This window comes from Electrophorus electricus, chromosome 23 (assembly GCF_041902795.1).
Source record: "Electrophorus electricus isolate QZ-2024a chromosome 23, ASM4190279v1, whole genome shotgun sequence".
NCBI lineage: Eukaryota > Metazoa > Chordata > Actinopteri > Gymnotiformes > Gymnotidae > Electrophorus > Electrophorus electricus.
In genome coordinates this window covers 16,008,240-16,025,516 of record NC_137519.1, presented here as the reverse complement: position 1 = coordinate 16,025,516, position 17,277 = coordinate 16,008,240, and the positions used below count along the sequence as shown (strand labels likewise).

Here is a 17,277-nt window from a genome sequence, read left to right as displayed (position 1 = left end):
TATGGTTAAAACACATCTGTGCACCTACAGTAAGAACACACTGGGTCTCTGACAGGTTATAACACATCTGTGCACCTACAGTAAGAACACACCTGTCCTCTGACAGGGTTAGAACACACCTGTGCACCTAGAGTAAGAACAGACCTTTTCTCAGACAGGGTTAGAACACACCTGTGCACCTACAGTGGAGTATAAACCTGTTCTCTGACATGGTTAGCACACACCTGTTCTCTGACAAGGTTAGAACACACCTGTGCACATACAGTAAGAACACACCTGCTCTGTGACAGGGTTAGAACATACCTGTTCTCTCACAAGGTCAGAACTTGTTCAACTATGGTTAAAACACACCTGTGCACCTACAGTAAGAAAACAGCTGTTCTCTGACAGGGTTAGAACACACTTGTTCATCTATGGTTAAAACACATCTGTGCATCTACAGTAAGAACACACTGGGTCTCTGACAGGTTACAACACATCTGTGCACCAACAGTAAGAACATACCTGTTCTCTGACAGGGTTACAACAAACCTGTTCTCTGACAGGGTTAGAACACACTTGCTCATTTATAGCTAAAACACACCTGTGCACCTACAGTAAGAACAGACCTGTTCTCCGACAGGGTTAGAACACACCTGTGCACCTACAGTGGAGTACACACCTGTTCTCTGACATGGTTAGCACACACCTGTTCTCTGACAAGGTTAGAACACACCTGTGCATACAGTAAGAACACACCTGTTCTCTGACAGGGTTAGAACACACATGTTCTTTGACAGGGTTAGAACACACCTGTGCACCTACAGTAAGAACACACCTGTGCACCTATACTAAGAACACACCTGTTCTCTGACAGGGATAGAACACACCTGTGCACCTAGAGTAAGAACAGACCTTTTCTCAGACAGGGTTAGAACACACCTGTGCACCTACAGTGGAGTATAAACCTGTTCTCTGACATGGTTAGCACACACCTGTTCTCTGACAAGGTTAGAACACACCTGTGCACCTACAGTAAGAACACACCTGCTCTGTGACAGGGTTAGAACATACCTGTTCTCCCACAAGGTCAGAACTTGTTCAACTATGGTTAAAACACACCTGTGCACCTACAGTAAGAAAACAGCTGTTCTCTGACAGGGTTAGAACACACTTGTTCATCTATGGTTAAAACACATCTGTGCATCTACAGTAAGAACACACTGGGTCTCTGACAGGTTACAACAAACCTGTTCTCTGACAGGGTTAGAACACACTTGCTCATTTATAGCTAAAACACACCTGTGCACCTACAGTAAGAACAGACCTGTTCTCCGACAGGGTTAGAACACACCTGTGCACCTACAGTGGAGTACACACCTGTTCTCTGACAGGGTTGGAGCACACGTCTGCACCTACAGTAAGAACACACCTGTTTTCTGACAGGGTTAGAACACACATGTTCTTTGACAGGGTTAGAACACACCTGTGCACCTACAGTAAGAACACACCTGTGCACCTATACTAAGAACACACCTGTTCTCTGACAGGGATAGAACACACCTGTGCACCTAGAGTAAGAACCCACCTGTTCTCTGAAAGCATTAGAACACACCTGTGCACCTACAGTAAGAACACACCTGTGCACCTATAGTAAGAACACACCTGTTCTCTGACAGGGTTAGAACACACCTGTGCACCTACAGTAAGAACACACCTGTGCACCTATACTAAGAACACATTTGTTCTCTGACAGGGTTAGAACACACTTGTTCATCTACAATGAAAACACACCTGTGTGCCTACAGTACGAGCACACCTGTTCTGTGACAGGGTTAGAACACCCCTCTGCACCTACAGTTAGAACACACCTGTTCTCTGACAGGATTAGAACACACCTGTTATCTGACAAGGTTAGAGCACACCTGTGCACCTACAGTAAGACCACACCTGGTCTCTGACAGGGTTCAAATACGCCTGTGCACCTACAGTAAGAACATACCTGTTCTCTGACAGGGTTACAACAAACCTGTTCTCTCAAAGGGTTAGAACACACTTGTTCATCTATAGTTAAAACACACCTGTACACCTAAAGAAAGAACACACATGTTCTCTGACAGGATTAAAACACACCTGTGCACCTATTCTAAGAACACACCTGCTCTCTGACAGGATTAGAACACAGGTGTACCCCTACAGTAAGAAAACACCTGTTCTCTGACAGGGTTAGAACACACCTGTTCTCTGACAGGGTTAGAACACACATGTTCTTTGACAGGGTTAGAACACACCTGTGCACCTGTTCTCTCACAAGGTCAGAACAAACTTGTTCATCTATGGTTAAAACACACCTGTGCACCTACAATAAGAACACACTGGGTCTCTGACAGGTTACAACACATCTGTGCACCTACAGTAAGAACACACCTGTCCTCTGACAGGGTTAGAACACACCTGTGCACCTAGAGTAAGAACAGACCTGTTCTCCGACAGGGTTAGAACACACCTGTGCACCTATAGTGGAGTACATACCTGTTCTCTGACATGGTTAGCACACACCTGTTCTCTGACAGGGTTGGAGCACACCTGTGCACCTACAGTAAGAACACACCTGTCCTCTGACAGGGTTAAAACACACCTGTGCACCTACAGTGGAGTACACACCTGTTCTCTGACAGGGTTGGAGCACACCTGTGCACCTACAGTAAGAAAACAGCTGTTCTCTGACAGGGTTAGAACACACCTGTTCTTTGACAGGGTTAGAACACACTTGTTCATCTACAATTAAAACACACCTGTGCACCTACAGTTAGAACACACCTGTTCTCTGACAGGGTTAGAACACACTTGTTCATCTATGGTTAAAACACATCTGTGCACCTACATTAAGAACACACTGGGTCTCTGACAGGTTACAACACATCTGTGCACCAACAGTAAGAACATACCTGTTCTCTGACAGGGTTACAACAAACCTGTTCTCTGACAGGGTTAGAACACACTTGCTCATTTATAGCTAAAACACACCTGTGCACCTACAGTAAGAACAGACCTGTTCTCCGACAGGGTTAGAACACACCTGTGCACCTACAGTGGAGTACACACCTGTTCTCTGACATGGTTAGCACACACCTGTTCTCTGACAGGGTTGGAGCACACGTCTGCACCTACAGTAAGAACATACCTGTTCTCTAACAGGGTTAGAACACACCTGTGCACATACAGTAGAGAACACACCTGTTCTCTGACATGGTTAGCACACACCTGTTCTCTGACAGGGTTAGAATACACCTGTGTATCTAGTGTAAGAACCCACCTGTTCTCTGACAGGGCTAAAACACACCTGGCACCTAGAGTAAGAACCCACCTGTTCTCTGACAGGGTTCGAACATACTTGTGCACTTACAGTAAGAACACACCTGTTCTCTGACAGGGTTAAAACACACCTGTGCACCTAAAGTAAGAACACACTTGTTCTCCGACAGGGTCATAACCTATTCTCTGAAAGGCTTAGAACACACCTGTGCACATTCACTAAGAACACACCTGTTCATCTATGGTTAGAACACACCTGTTCTCTGAGAGGGTTAGAACACATCTGTTCTCTTACAGGGTTAGAACAAACTTGTTCATCTATGGTTAAAACACACCTGTGCACCTACAGTAAGAACAGACCTGTTCTCCGACAGGGTTAGAACACACCTGTGCACCTACAGTGGAGTACACACCTGTTCTCTGACATGGTTAGCACACACCTGTTCTCTGACAGGGTTGGAGCACACGTCTGCACCTACAGTAAGAACATACCTGTTCTCTAACAGGGTTAGAACACACCTGTGCACATACAGTAGAGAACACACCTGTTCTCTGACATGGTTAGCACACACCTGTTCTCTGACAGGGTTAGAATACACCTGTGTATCTAGTGTAAGAACCCACCTGTTCTCTGACAGGGCTAAAACACACCTGGCACCTAGAGTAAGAACCCACCTGTTCTCTGACAGGGTTCGAACATACTTGTGCACTTACAGTAAGAACACACCTGTTCTCTGACAGGGTTAAAACACACCTGTGCACCTAAAGTAAGAACACACTTGTTCTCCGACAGGGTCATAACCTATTCTCTGAAAGGCTTAGAACACACCTGTGCACATTCACTAAGAACACACCTGTTCATCTATGGTTAGAACACACCTGTTCTCTGAGAGGGTTAGAACACATCTGTTCTCTTACAGGGTTAGAACAAACTTGTTCATCTATGGTTAAAACACACCTGTGCACCTACAGTAAGAACAGACCTGTTCTCCGACAGGGTTAGAACACACCTGTGCACCTACAGTGGAGTACACACCTGTTCTCTGACATGGTTAGCACACACCTGTTCTCTGACAAGGTTAGAACACACCTGTGCACATACAGTAAGAACACACCTGTTCTCTGACAGGGTTAGAACACACATGTTCTTTGACAGGGTTAGAACACACCTGTGCACCTACAGTAAGAACACACCTGTGCACCTATACTAAGAACACACCTGTTCTCTGACAGGGATAGAACACACCTGTGCACCTAGAGTAAGAACAGACCTTTTCTCAGACAGGGTTAGAACACACCTGTGCACCTACAGTGGAGTATAAACCTGTTCTCTGACATGGTTAGCACACACCTGTTCTCTGACAAGGTTAGAACACACCTGTGCACCTACAGTAAGAACACACCTGCTCTGTGACAGGGTTAGAACATACCTGTTCTCCCACAAGGTCAGAACTTGTTCAACTATGGTTAAAACACACCTGTGCACCTACAGTAAGAAAACAGCTGTTCTCTGACAGGGTTAGAACACACTTGTTCATCTATGGTTAAAACACATCTGTGCATCTACAGTAAGAACACACTGGGTCTCTGACAGGTTACAACAAACCTGTTCTCTGACAGGGTTAGAACACACTTGCTCATTTATAGCTAAAACACACCTGTGCACCTACAGTAAGAACAGACCTGTTCTCCGACAGGGTTAGAACACACCTGTGCACCTACAGTGGAGTACACACCTGTTCTCTGACAGGGTTGGAGCACACGTCTGCACCTACAGTAAGAACACACCTGTTTTCTGACAGGGTTAGAACACACATGTTCTTTGACAGGGTTAGAACACACCTGTGCACCTACAGTAAGAACACACCTGTGCACCTATACTAAGAACACACCTGTTCTCTGACAGGGATAGAACACACCTGTGCACCTAGAGTAAGAACCCACCTGTTCTCTGAAAGCATTAGAACACACCTGTGCACCTACAGTAAGAACACACCTGTGCACCTATAGTAAGAACACACCTGTTCTCTGACAGGGTTAGAACACACCTGTGCACCTACAGTAAGAACACACCTGTGCACCTATACTAAGAACACATTTGTTCTCTGACAGGGTTAGAACACACTTGTTCATCTACAATGAAAACACACCTGTGTGCCTACAGTACGAGCACACCTGTTCTGTGACAGGGTTAGAACACCCCTCTGCACCTACAGTTAGAACACACCTGTTCTCTGACAGGATTAGAACACACCTGTTATCTGACAAGGTTAGAGCACACCTGTGCACCTACAGTAAGACCACACCTGGTCTCTGACAGGGTTACAACAAACCTGTTCTCTCAAAGGGTTAGAACACACTTGTTCATCTATAGTTAAAACACACCTGTACACCTAAAGAAAGAACACACATGTTCTCTGACAGGATTAAAACACACCTGTGCACCTATTCTAAGAACACACCTGCTCTCTGACAGGATTAGAACACAGGTGTACCCCTACAGTAAGAAAACACCTGTTCTCTGACAGGGTTAGAACACACCTGTTCTCTGACAGGGTTAGAACACACATGTTCTTTGACAGGGTTAGAACACACCTGTGCACCTGTTCTCTCACAAGGTCAGAACAAACTTGTTCATCTATGGTTAAAACACACCTGTGCACCTACAATAAGAACACACTGGGTCTCTGACAGGTTACAACACATCTGTGCACCTACAGTAAGAACACACCTGTCCTCTGACAGGGTTAGAACACACCTGTGCACCTAGAGTAAGAACAGACCTGTTCTCCGACAGGGTTAGAACACACCTGTGCACCTATAGTGGAGTACATACCTGTTCTCTGACATGGTTAGCACACACCTGTTCTCTGACAGGGTTGGAGCACACCTGTGCACCTACAGTAAGAACACACCTGTCCTCTGACAGGGTTAAAACACACCTGTGCACCTACAGTGGAGTACACACCTGTTCTCTGACAGGGTTGGAGCACACCTGTGCACCTACAGTAAGAAAACAGCTGTTCTCTGACAGGGTTAGAACACACCTGTTCTTTGACAGGGTTAGAACACACTTGTTCATCTACAATTAAAACACACCTGTGCGCCTACAGTATGAACACACCTGTGACAGGCTTAGAACACACCTGTGCACCTACAGTTAGAACACACCTGTTCTCTGACAGGGTTAGAACACACTTGTTCATCTATGGTTAAAACACATCTGTGCACCTACATTAAGAACACACTGGGTCTCTGACAGGTTACAACACATCTGTGCACCAACAGTAAGAACATACCTGTTCTCTGACAGGGTTACAACAAACCTGTTCTCTGACAGGGTTAGAACACACTTGCTCATTTATAGCTAAAACACACCTGTGCACCTACAGTAAGAACAGACCTGTTCTCCGACAGGGTTAGAACACACCTGTGCACCTACAGTGGAGTACACACCTGTTCTCTGACATGGTTAGCACACACCTGTTCTCTGACAGGGTTGGAGCACACGTCTGCACCTACAGTAAGAACATACCTGTTCTCTAACAGGGTTAGAACACACCTGTGCACATACAGTAGAGAACACACCTGTTCTCTGACATGGTTAGCACACACCTGTTCTCTGACAGGGTTAGAATACACCTGTGTATCTAGTGTAAGAACCCACCTGTTCTCTGACAGGGCTAAAACACACCTGGCACCTAGAGTAAGAACCCACCTGTTCTCTGACAGCATTAGAACACACCTGTGCACCTACAGTAAGAACACACCTGTGCACCTATACTAAGAACACACCTGTTCTCTGACAGGGTTAGAACACACCTGTTCTTTGACACGGTTAGAACACACCTGTTCATCTACAATGAAAACACACCTGTGCGCCTACAGTACGAGCACACCTGTTCTGTGACAGGGTTAGAACACCCCTCTGCACCTACAGTAAGACCACACCTGGTCTCTGACAGGGTTCAAATACGCCTGTGCACCTACAGTAAGAACATACCTGTTCTCTGACAGGGTTACAACAAACCTATTCTCTTAAAGGGTTAGAACACACTTGTTCATCTATAGTTAAAACACACCTGTACATGTAAAGAAAGAACACACCTGTTCTGTGACAGGATTAAAACACACCTGTGCACCTATTCTAAGAACACACCTGCTCTCTGACAGGATTAGAACACAGGTGTACCCCTACAGTAAGAAAACACCTGTTCTCTGACAGGGTTAGAACACACCTGTTCTCTGACAGGGTTAGAACACACATGTTCTTTGACAGGGTTAGAACACACCTGTGCACCTGTTCTCTCACAAGGTCAGAACAAACTTGTTCATCTATGGTTAAAACACACCTGTGCACCTACAATAAGAACACACTGGGTCTCTGACAGGTTACAACACATCTGTGCACCTACAGTAAGAACACACCTGTCCTCTGACAGGGTTAAAACACACCTGTGCACCTACAGTGGTGTACACACCTGTTCTCTGACAGGGTTGGAGCACACCTGTGCACCTACAGTAAGAAAACAGCTGTTCTCTGACAGGGTTAGAACACACCTGTTCTTTGACAGGGTTAGAACACACTTGTTCATCTACAATTAAAACACACCTGTGCGCCTACAGTATGAACACACCTGTGACAGGCTTAGAACACACCTGTGCACCTACAGTTAGAACACACCTGTTCTCTGACAGGGTTAGAACACACCTGTTCTCTGACAGGGTTAGAACACACCTGTGCACCTACAGTAAGACCACACCTGGTCTCTGACAGATTTAGAACACACCTGTGCACCTACAGTAAGAACACACCTATTCATCTACAGTTAAAACACACCTGTGCACCTACAGCCGTGGCACGACACACATGGCAGCATGTTTCATATTATACTCCCCGTTCCAATTACGTATGCTACCTACTACCTAAAAACAAACCTAATAAATAATAATAATAGCAATAATAATAGATAATCAAGACATTTTTTTTGAGAAATGTCCTTATTACCAGACACAGGCTCGTATTACAGACTGTCCCTTTTAAACTGTTTTTTAAAATTACACCTTTAATACTCTCAACGTTTTGTTGAGTGCATGTGTGATTTTGAATGCTGGTGGTGTAGACAGTTCATGTGGGAGGGACTGATGTGATAAAGGGCTGTTTCTCCGTCTGAAACGTGGGTACGCGGCATTGCAATAGAGGCCACAGTGTCAGCCCGTAACCACGGTGATACAGCTGGGCATGCACAACCACGCGATCTGTAGGCAGTGTTTAAATCAACATGCAAGCAGAGTTACTCAAGGAAACCTGCAGTGTGTGTGTGTGTGTGTGTGTGAGTGTGAGTGTGTGTGTGTGTGTGTGTGCGCGAGTGTGTGTGTGTGTGTGTGTGTGAGTGTGTGTACGTGTGTGAGTTTGAGTGTTCGTGTGTGTGTGTTAGTGTGAGTGTGCGTGTGCGAGTGTGTGTGTGTGCGTGCGAGTGTGAGTGTGTGTGTGTGTGTGTGAGTGTGCGAATGTGAGTGTGTGTGTGTGTGTTGGGGGGGGGGGGCGGTTCTCCCAGTGTCTCTACATGCTTTGAAGAAACCGGACACGTTACAGAATAAGAATAAAAGACTTCTCCACACGAAAAGAAAAGTGGCTAACGCACCAGACGCTGAGTTTAATTTTCTTTTTAAATGCTGTGTTCTGTTCTACTTTTGCATTTGTGACGGGTGGAATTTAAACACGTGACACACATCCCAGTGCATCTGAGCCGAGGAATGCAGAACAGAGGTTTAGCAAAACAGAGGTTTAGAAGAGAATTTTAGTAGAAGAGAGGATTTCTTCGGAGGAGATATTTCACTACACGCTTACAGAACGCCGAGTAGATTTCAGTTCTGCTCTTTACATTTCTTTAACTCGTTACAGTGATGCCTCTCAGATCTGTGTACTGATATATTGCAGCTATTTTTGGCAAAATGCAAATCAAACAGAAACACAACGTTAAGAGTCCCAGCTGATGACACTGCACAGGGATCTCGACCTTTAATGGAAAATGTCTGCATGTTCAATGAGGAAAATCTTGTTATTCTTGCAGATATAATTCGTTTGTGTATGTGTGTGAAAATCAGCAGAGGCAGCGAGTCCTTCCCCCAAACCTCCAACCCTCAGAAACATTCCTTTCACATATTTGGAGCGTGTGTTTGTGTGTGTGTGCTCAGTTTTGGACACTCATTATATTGGCACTGCAGGTCTGCTTACTTACATTATCTTCGCTGGTATTGCACCCAGACCACACACAGCTGTATGGTCTGGGAGGCCACTACACAGGTACACACAAAGATGTGTCTGAATGTCTGTGTGAGAAGCACAAGTCCATTCTTACTGCTGTGGATGAAAATATCGGGGGGGGGGGGGGGGGGGGGGGGGGTCTGTCTCCTTTGCTGAGCTTCATCTGAGCTCTCAGAGGAGTATAAAAATCTGTGGGTGTGAATGGGGTGGAGTAGGATAGTAACCCCTCCCGCAGACCACCTACACAGCTGATGGTTTTATCCAAAGCGACTTACAATTATGACTGAGTACATCTTGAGTAATTGAAGGTTAAGGGTCTTGCTCAGGGGCCCAACAGTGCTAACATGGCAGTGGTGCAACTTGAACTGATAACCTTCTGATTACAAGGCCAGTACCTTAACCACTGAGCTACCACTGCCTACACACGTACTCACGTATGTATGTACACACATATACATACGCACACACGCACACATGCTAGGTGTGTGGTACAAAGGCCCGTCGATGCCGAGCCGCAAACCAACACAACTGTGTGGAAACATGACGTGGCAGTAACAGATCACAGCTGTGTGCTACACAGTACGTAGAACTCCAACCACACAAACAGCACCTCCACTTAACTTTTCAATGAATTAGCCGTTACGTTTGTGTTACACGTTTATTTCAGGTAGTCTTAAATAGAACACAAATTAAGTAAAGTCCCAGGCACTGTTGCAGAGTAAAAGTTGACCAACACACAAAGTGTGAAAATAAAAGGTTTAAAGGTTTAAAAAGGTACCAGGGTTAAAGGTACACTTAAAAAAAGTGTCAAAATAAAAGAACCAGGTGTAAGGTACAAGCGTCTTGTTTATTTTCTAAGCCATCAGGCAGGATTCACCACTTTTTTAGCCCTGATTAAAGTTCAGCGTGTTTGATCTTCCAACTTCATTAAATGAAGACAGAAAGGAAATGTGAGATTATATACCATTAAATTCTAATCCAGTATCCCAATTTCATGTTTATCTGAATCAAAACACCAAACAAAACTGTTCATTACCATCATATTCTCATGTTCTTTTTCTGTTTATGTGGAACCAATTTTCCCATTTTGAAGGGTTACATAGCAGGGTAACAAAACTTCGTATTCTCTCCCCCTCCGTTCCTTTCCCCTCTTCCTTCCTTCCTTCTCTCACTCTCTCTCTTGCTGTCTCCCTTTCCCTCATTCCCCCTCTCCCTCCCTCCCAGTCTCTGTAATTGTCTCTGCTTTTCTTTCTCTGCTTTCTGGAGTGGTTGCATTTCTTTTTCCTTTCGCCCGAGTTACCGCAACAGGCATTTCACATGTTTATCTCCTGACAGCCTGTGTTGTCAGAGGGACTTGGAGTTTTTTTTGTCATTTGCATCAGTATTCAGGTTTGTAAGTGTATTTTTTCACACTGTGTCAACAGCCTGGCTGGCCGTGGCACTGAGGGTCTCCACCAGGCCCACACCCTCCACTTCAGCAGCTGCAGACAGGTTCAAGTCCTTTTTGAGTCCACCCTGCTCCAGATGCCCAGTCTCCCCATTCACACACTCCTGGGCAGGAGGCTCTGGGACACAGACGGGGTCATCAGCAGGAACCAGCTTCTGAAAACCCCCGTTAACTTTGGGCCCTGCATCTTCCACGGAGTCGGCTGAGCCAGGACTCTCACACTCTCCGTTACCAACCATCTCCTGATGGGAGCCAGGGGCAGAGCTAGCTTCCTCGGCAGACAGATCATTGGTCGAGGTTGATTCTGAAATGATAATCTCAGGAATGGGCTCTTCTGTGGCTGGTGCTTCAATACTTGCACTGCCTGGCTTTGCTTCTGTTTCAGTGGGCTCAGGGGCAGCGGTGGGCTCAGGGGCAGCGGTGGGCTCGGGTTTAGGCTCTGGGGTGGGTAAAGGCTGTTCTGGCCCAAGAGGTGCTGGTTCTACCTTTGCTGGGGTTAAGGCCACAGTCTGTGACTCAGGCTCAGATGCTGCCTCTCCTGCCTCTGGTACTGGTTCTAGCTCTGGTTCTGTCATCTCAGCTGACACGTCTTCGTCTCCCACAGCACTTAAAACCTGGACTGCTTCCTTTACTTGCTTCACTGCAACTTCTTCTGGTGTACCTACAGGTTCTTCTGCTGTAGTCATGGGCCCCTGGGGTTCATTACCGGGCTCATCCAGTGTAGGATTTTCTGGCTTTTCTGCTGATTCTTCTGGCATGGTCTTGGGTTCTGCTGTTAGCTGTGGAGGATTAATGCACTCCACTGGTGTAGATACAGGCTTTACTGGGACAGTCACTGGCTCCCCTTGGGTCTCTACTGAACTGTCTACAATCTCCACTGGAGCAGATGTTTGCTCTTCAGGGCCAGTTACAGGTCCTACTGGGGCCAATACTTGACCATTGGGGGTAGCTACAATCTCTTCTGTGGCAGCCATAGCTTCCACTGAGGTAGTAGCAGATTTCTCTGGGGCAGGTACAGGCATTACAACTTCAATTGGGGCAGCTGCAACCTCTATTGGGGTGGTCACGATCTTCTCTGGGGCAGCTGTAGTCTCCTTTGGGGCAGAGGCAATCTGCACTGAGGCACCCGTGTCCCCTACTGGGGCAGTTGCAGTCTTCTCTGGGGCAGCTGTAGTCTCTTTTGGGGCAGGTATAATCAGCACTGAGGCACCCGTGTCCTCTACTGGGGCAGTTTCTGTCTTCTCTGGGGCAGCTGTAGTCTCCTTTGGGGCAGGTAAAATCTGCACTGAGGCACCCGTGTCCCCTACTGGGGCAGTTGCAGTCTTCTCTGGGGCAGCTGTAGTCTCCTTTGGGGCAGATGCAATCTGCACTGAGGCACCCGTGTCCCCTACTGGGGCAGTTGCAGTCTTCTCTGGGGCAGCTGTAGTCTCCTTTGGGGCAGGTATAATCTGCACTGAGGCACCTGTGTCCTCTGCTGGGGCAGTTTCTGTCTTCTCTGGGGCAGCTGTAGTCTCCTTTGGGGCAGGTACAATCTGCACTGAGGCACCCATGTCCTCTACTGGGGCAGTTTCAATCTTCTCTAGAGCAGCTGTAGTCTCCTTTGGGGCAGGTACAATCTGCACTGAGGCACCCGTGTCTTCTACTGGGGCAGTTGCGGTCTTCTCTGGGGCAGCTGTAGTCTTCTTTGGGGCAGGTACAATCTGCACTGAGGCACCCGTGTCCTCTACTGGGGCAGTTGCGGTCTTCTCTGGGGCAGCTGTAGTCTCCTTTGGGGCAGGTACAATCTGCACTGAGGCACCCGTGTCGTCTACTGGGGCAGTTGCGGTCTTCTCTGGGGCAGCTGTAGTCTCCTTTGGGGCAGGTACAATCTGCACTGAGGCACCCGTGTCCTCTACTGGGGCAGTTGCGGTCTTCTCTGGGGCAGCTGTAGTCTCCTTTGGGGCAGGTACAATCTGCACTGAGGCACCTGTGCCCTCTACTGGGGCAGTTGCAATCTTCTCTGGGGCAGCTGTAGTCTCCTTTGGGGCAGGTACAATCTGCACTGAGATACCCGTGTCCTCTACTGGGGCAGTTGCAGTCTTCTCTGGGGCAGCTGTAGTCTCCTTTGGGGCAGGTACGGTCTCTACAACCTCCACCAGGGCAGTTGTATCCTGTACTCCTTCAGCATCAGCAGACGGGGGCAGCTGTGGGGGGGGTGTAGGTAAGGTGGTCTCCTCAACAGGGGTCCCAGCTGAACCTCCAACAGCAGACATCTCCTCATCCACCTGCGCTACTGCAGGACATGTGGCTACATGCTGGCTTGCCTTGGAGGGGACCTGGGCTTCAGAGGGGACCTCGGCCTCAGAGGGGACCTCAGCAGCTGCTTCGACCACCGGACTCTCGTCCTTTCTGTCCTTCGGGTCGGTTACGTCATACGCCTTCTTTCTCTTGCTCAGTTTACCTCCCATACTGCGCCCTGGAAAAAGGGACCAAAATGTGACATTAAGAGATTAAGCAAGAAAATGACATTCAAATTAAATACATCACATACATCACCGAGAATGCAAGAACTGCTGAGTCAAGACTGACTGTCTGTGTTTCTGCCCTTTAAAAGCTCACTTTTAAAGTGGGGGAGGGGGGGGGGGTTTATAAATCGCTGCTGGACATGGACCAAACTCGGACCCCACACGGTTCTTCTAAATGTCCTGTTCTGCTTTTATATGAGTAACGCTGGAATCTTGAATCCGTGGATTTGGCAAGTCTGGTCGCCCTCCCACGGTTGTGTCGATTGTGAGCCTCCATATACAAAAACTCCTTTTAACCTCTATGTCCTGTGGAAACAAAACCACACTGACTGCCAAGACTGAGTTTAGTCAGTCAAAAGAGAACACAGTTATGGGGGCGGAGCATGAAAAAAAGAGGCTTGTAGCAGCAGGCTAAATCTCAGTACTCAGGACTAACCCCTTCACTCTCACTATCAGCACTCAGGACTATAGAAACATGTTTTTTGCAGTGGTTGTGCATTATGTGTGGCTGATAACCTCAGACGGCTCCTATCTGATAGAGGTTTGGTTGGGGTTAATGTACTGAGAAGGTGTATGTATATGTGTGTGTGTGTGTGTGTGTGTGTGTGTGTGTGTGTGTGTGTGTGTGTGTCAGCGATAGAGAGAGAGAGAAACACCATGCTCTTTACACAGAGCAAGGAGGAAGAAGGCAAACATCAAATGATCAGCTGTTGTACAGGGACAGAACGGACTGAATCTTCTTCTGAACATCTGAACATAAACAAGACCAGGTTTCAACATTCTGTAATGCCCCGTTACCAAAAAAAAAAAAAAAAAAAAAAAAAAAAAAAAAAAAAAAAAGAGAATTTTTTTAAAGTTTCAATCACACCTAATAAAGATCTAATTTCAAAAATAACCATGGTAGTTAGCACAACAAATATTTACATTTAAAAACTGCTGAAAACGAGTAATGCATACACTCGACTTTTATATTGCAGAGAAGTCCAAGTTAGTGATCGTGTTTACTCTAAAGGTTATTTGCAGCACATTTAACATGGTATGTGCTACTACAATAAAAATAATATTTCAAGCTTGCATAATCTTGATCAAAAATCTGTCAACACGTGTCCCGACTGACAGATGAAGGTGTTGCATCGAGAGTCACAATAGGCGCTGTCCATAGTCCTGCACGAGGCCCCGCCGGGACCAGACGCGTAGTCACGCGCGAAGACCACGCGTAGAGCAATGCAAACTCCACGATGTGCAGCCAATTCTAGCTCGCTTTAAGATGGGAGAGCTCGGAACCCTGTATTTACATTTGAACACATACGATAGACGACTATATTCATAACTGTAGGCAATGTGGCTGTGATGAGACCTTGATTTCATAATTTGTAACCGTAGCTGTTATAATGTACAAAACAAGCGGCTCTTTCACGTTGCTGAGTCAGTATTTAGTTATCGAGAGAGAGAGAGAGAGAGAGAGAGAGAGAGAGAGAGAGAGAGAGAGAGAGAGAGAGAGAACCGAACCGAACCACAGTGGTTTGTTACTGGACGCCCGAGCCGTCCCCGGGATAGTCAGCCGCGGCGCAGCCCCTCTGCCCCTCGTGCACCGCAAGGTCGACAAAAGCAGTGACTACACCGGCTCCGTCGCTCCGCGCGCGCCCCCGAACCTCCCGCTGCTCTTTTGTTCGCTATCACGCGCCCACCAGCGGCGTACAGAGGGTTTATGGCCCACTACAACATCCCGGTTTGGAGAACAAGACGTATGGAAAAACATGGAAACCTGGTTTGAGGTTTGGAAGAATGCAGCACACAATCAGACAAACAATCGTCAGGATGAAGTCGGTGAGACAGAACACGAGACCAACGGCAGGACGTGCCTGACCAACCCTGGGCTGGACACACAAAGCGTTAACGCTGGAAATGAAACGCAAGTATCCCAAAACCAATTTACCAGTCATTACAGCAACCACCCCAAGCAACTATTCCGCAGTGCCAATAAAACAACATGAGCTTTTTATCATAGAATTTAGAAGTTATTTCGCACTTCCCATAATATTAGCAACGGGAAAATGGCAATTGAAAGATTTGTATCTGTAGCTGAAATTCTGAATTTGCTGTGAACAGTTAATATGAAGTGCAAATTCGAGTATTGAGAACAAAGGACATGCCATCGCACCGCTTGCTTTAGCCTCTGGTAACATGGGCCCCTTCCTTCTCCATTCAGACTGACAACCTGGTTCGGCAGACCGTGCAAAATTCAGAAAAGGAAGTCGAGAATCCAGAGAAAAGTTTACCGACCTGGTTTACAGCTGAAATGAACCGCACAAATCCGTGTGATGTAGAGACTGGCCTGCTCTGCCTCCCTGCTGTAGCACTGATCTGAATCCAGCAGAACGCGCACGAGCGACAGCTGCACACAGTGCGACTTGCTTCTCGAGCTCCAGTCTGCGACTGGGATTATTTCCACCCGCCCCCCGCGCGCACTCCTCCTGTTAAAAGCCCGGGTCGCGAGACATATGTCGCTGTAGCTCATGTCCTCGCACAGCCACGCCCTCTCCCCTGCGCCCCCCCCCCCAGCCACACCCTCCCCTGCCCCTCCCATAGCCACGCCCTCCCCACGCCCTCTCCCCTGCCCCTCCCACAGCGCATGCGCTAGACATTACATGGACTTCTCTCCTTTTAGGAATAATAACCCTTTTATTTAAACCTTTACCCTTTAGTCACTATAGCAACCGTCTTCCTTTGATGTCTAATTTAGAGAATTACCACCTAAAAGGCGGTTCATATAATTTAATATTTATCTCAGCTTGGTTTTCTCATAGAAGGACCGAGTGAAACATAGCCAGGACTGAAGGGACAAACCAAGTGAAGTTTGCTAAATTTCCAGAAGTGCTGTGGACACGTGTCCCCTCGCCAAGACAGTCAGATGGTGGTGCTCTTGATGGATGCGAGTGTATCTGTGACTGTCCATAACCGTTTTAAGATGCTGTGCGACTCCATAGTGTCACACACTTTCACACTGGGGTGTGTGTGTGTGAGAAGGTCTTTCCCACATGTCCCCGTATGCGTTAATGGGACTGCATACACTCTGCTAAGTTTGGTTGGTTTGTGTCTTGCCATAAAAGCGTGGAAGATGTTTGGATAAAGATCATTGTGGTTGTTTCATGAACTAAAGCCCTTTGACACCGAGTATAAGCAATATTTGTGTTGGGTAAATGATTCACTTAACTGAAATCTTCATGCACTCTTTCTTAACACACTGATTTGAAAACTTGATGCATTTTTGTTATTTGTTGCAAGCTTGTTTTCTTTGCCTCACTTGCCTTAAATTGATTGGAATTGATTAATCAATTCAGCCATTATTCGTTCCATCAGCAAACTGCGGTCATCCCAGCCACAATGGCATCAAAGTCGAAAAGAAATGACATTTAATCTATATATTCAGTTAAATTTACTGTGAGTGAAATTCACATGAATTTCTAACTTGTAATTTTTATATTCTAAAATATCTAGGATTGGATTAGATATGTAAATGAGTTTTAGGTTACCAAACTGGGTATTTATTAGCAGATGAACTGAACCAGGTGTGTTTTACCCGCGAGCTGGACAGGTCTACCGTCCTGACATGTGGGCTGCTCATGTGTGGGCATTTGTGGATTAAAAACCATCTTTAATTTTTCACAGAGAGCCTGACCTTTCCATGGTGACATTCTCTCCCTCCTCAGCACTGAAATTTAAAAATAACTAGTGATATTCAAAATAAAGGGCTTATATTAACA

General features: G+C 46.6%; 1 protein-coding gene across 1 annotated transcript; it reads right to left on the bottom strand.

Annotated features, from left to right (window-relative positions):
* Positions 1–10,206: 10,206 nt before the first annotated feature.
* On the bottom strand, positions 10,207–16,115 carry si:dkey-56m19.5 (uncharacterized). Its single transcript, XM_035520720.2, has 2 exons — positions 15,797–16,115; positions 10,207–13,464 (listed from the first exon to the last, which is right to left on the bottom strand). Exons 1-2 carry the CDS (start codon positions 16,098–16,100, stop codon positions 10,970–10,972), a joined length of 2,799 nt encoding a protein of 932 aa, XP_035376613.2. The 5' UTR covers positions 16,101–16,115; the 3' UTR covers positions 10,207–10,969.
* Between the last annotated feature and the right edge of the window lie 1,162 nt (positions 16,116–17,277).

Excerpts from the sequence above, each read along its gene's own strand:
- si:dkey-56m19.5 (XM_035520720.2), bottom strand. The coding sequence starts at position 16,100 with ATGGGAGGGGCAGGGGAGGGTGTGGCTGGGGGGGGGGGCGCAGGGGAG. Across the intron at positions 13,465-15,796 it reads TCATTTCAGCTGTAAACCAG|GGCGCAGTATGGGAGGTAAA; the intron begins GTCGGTAAACTT and ends CCCTTTTTCCAG.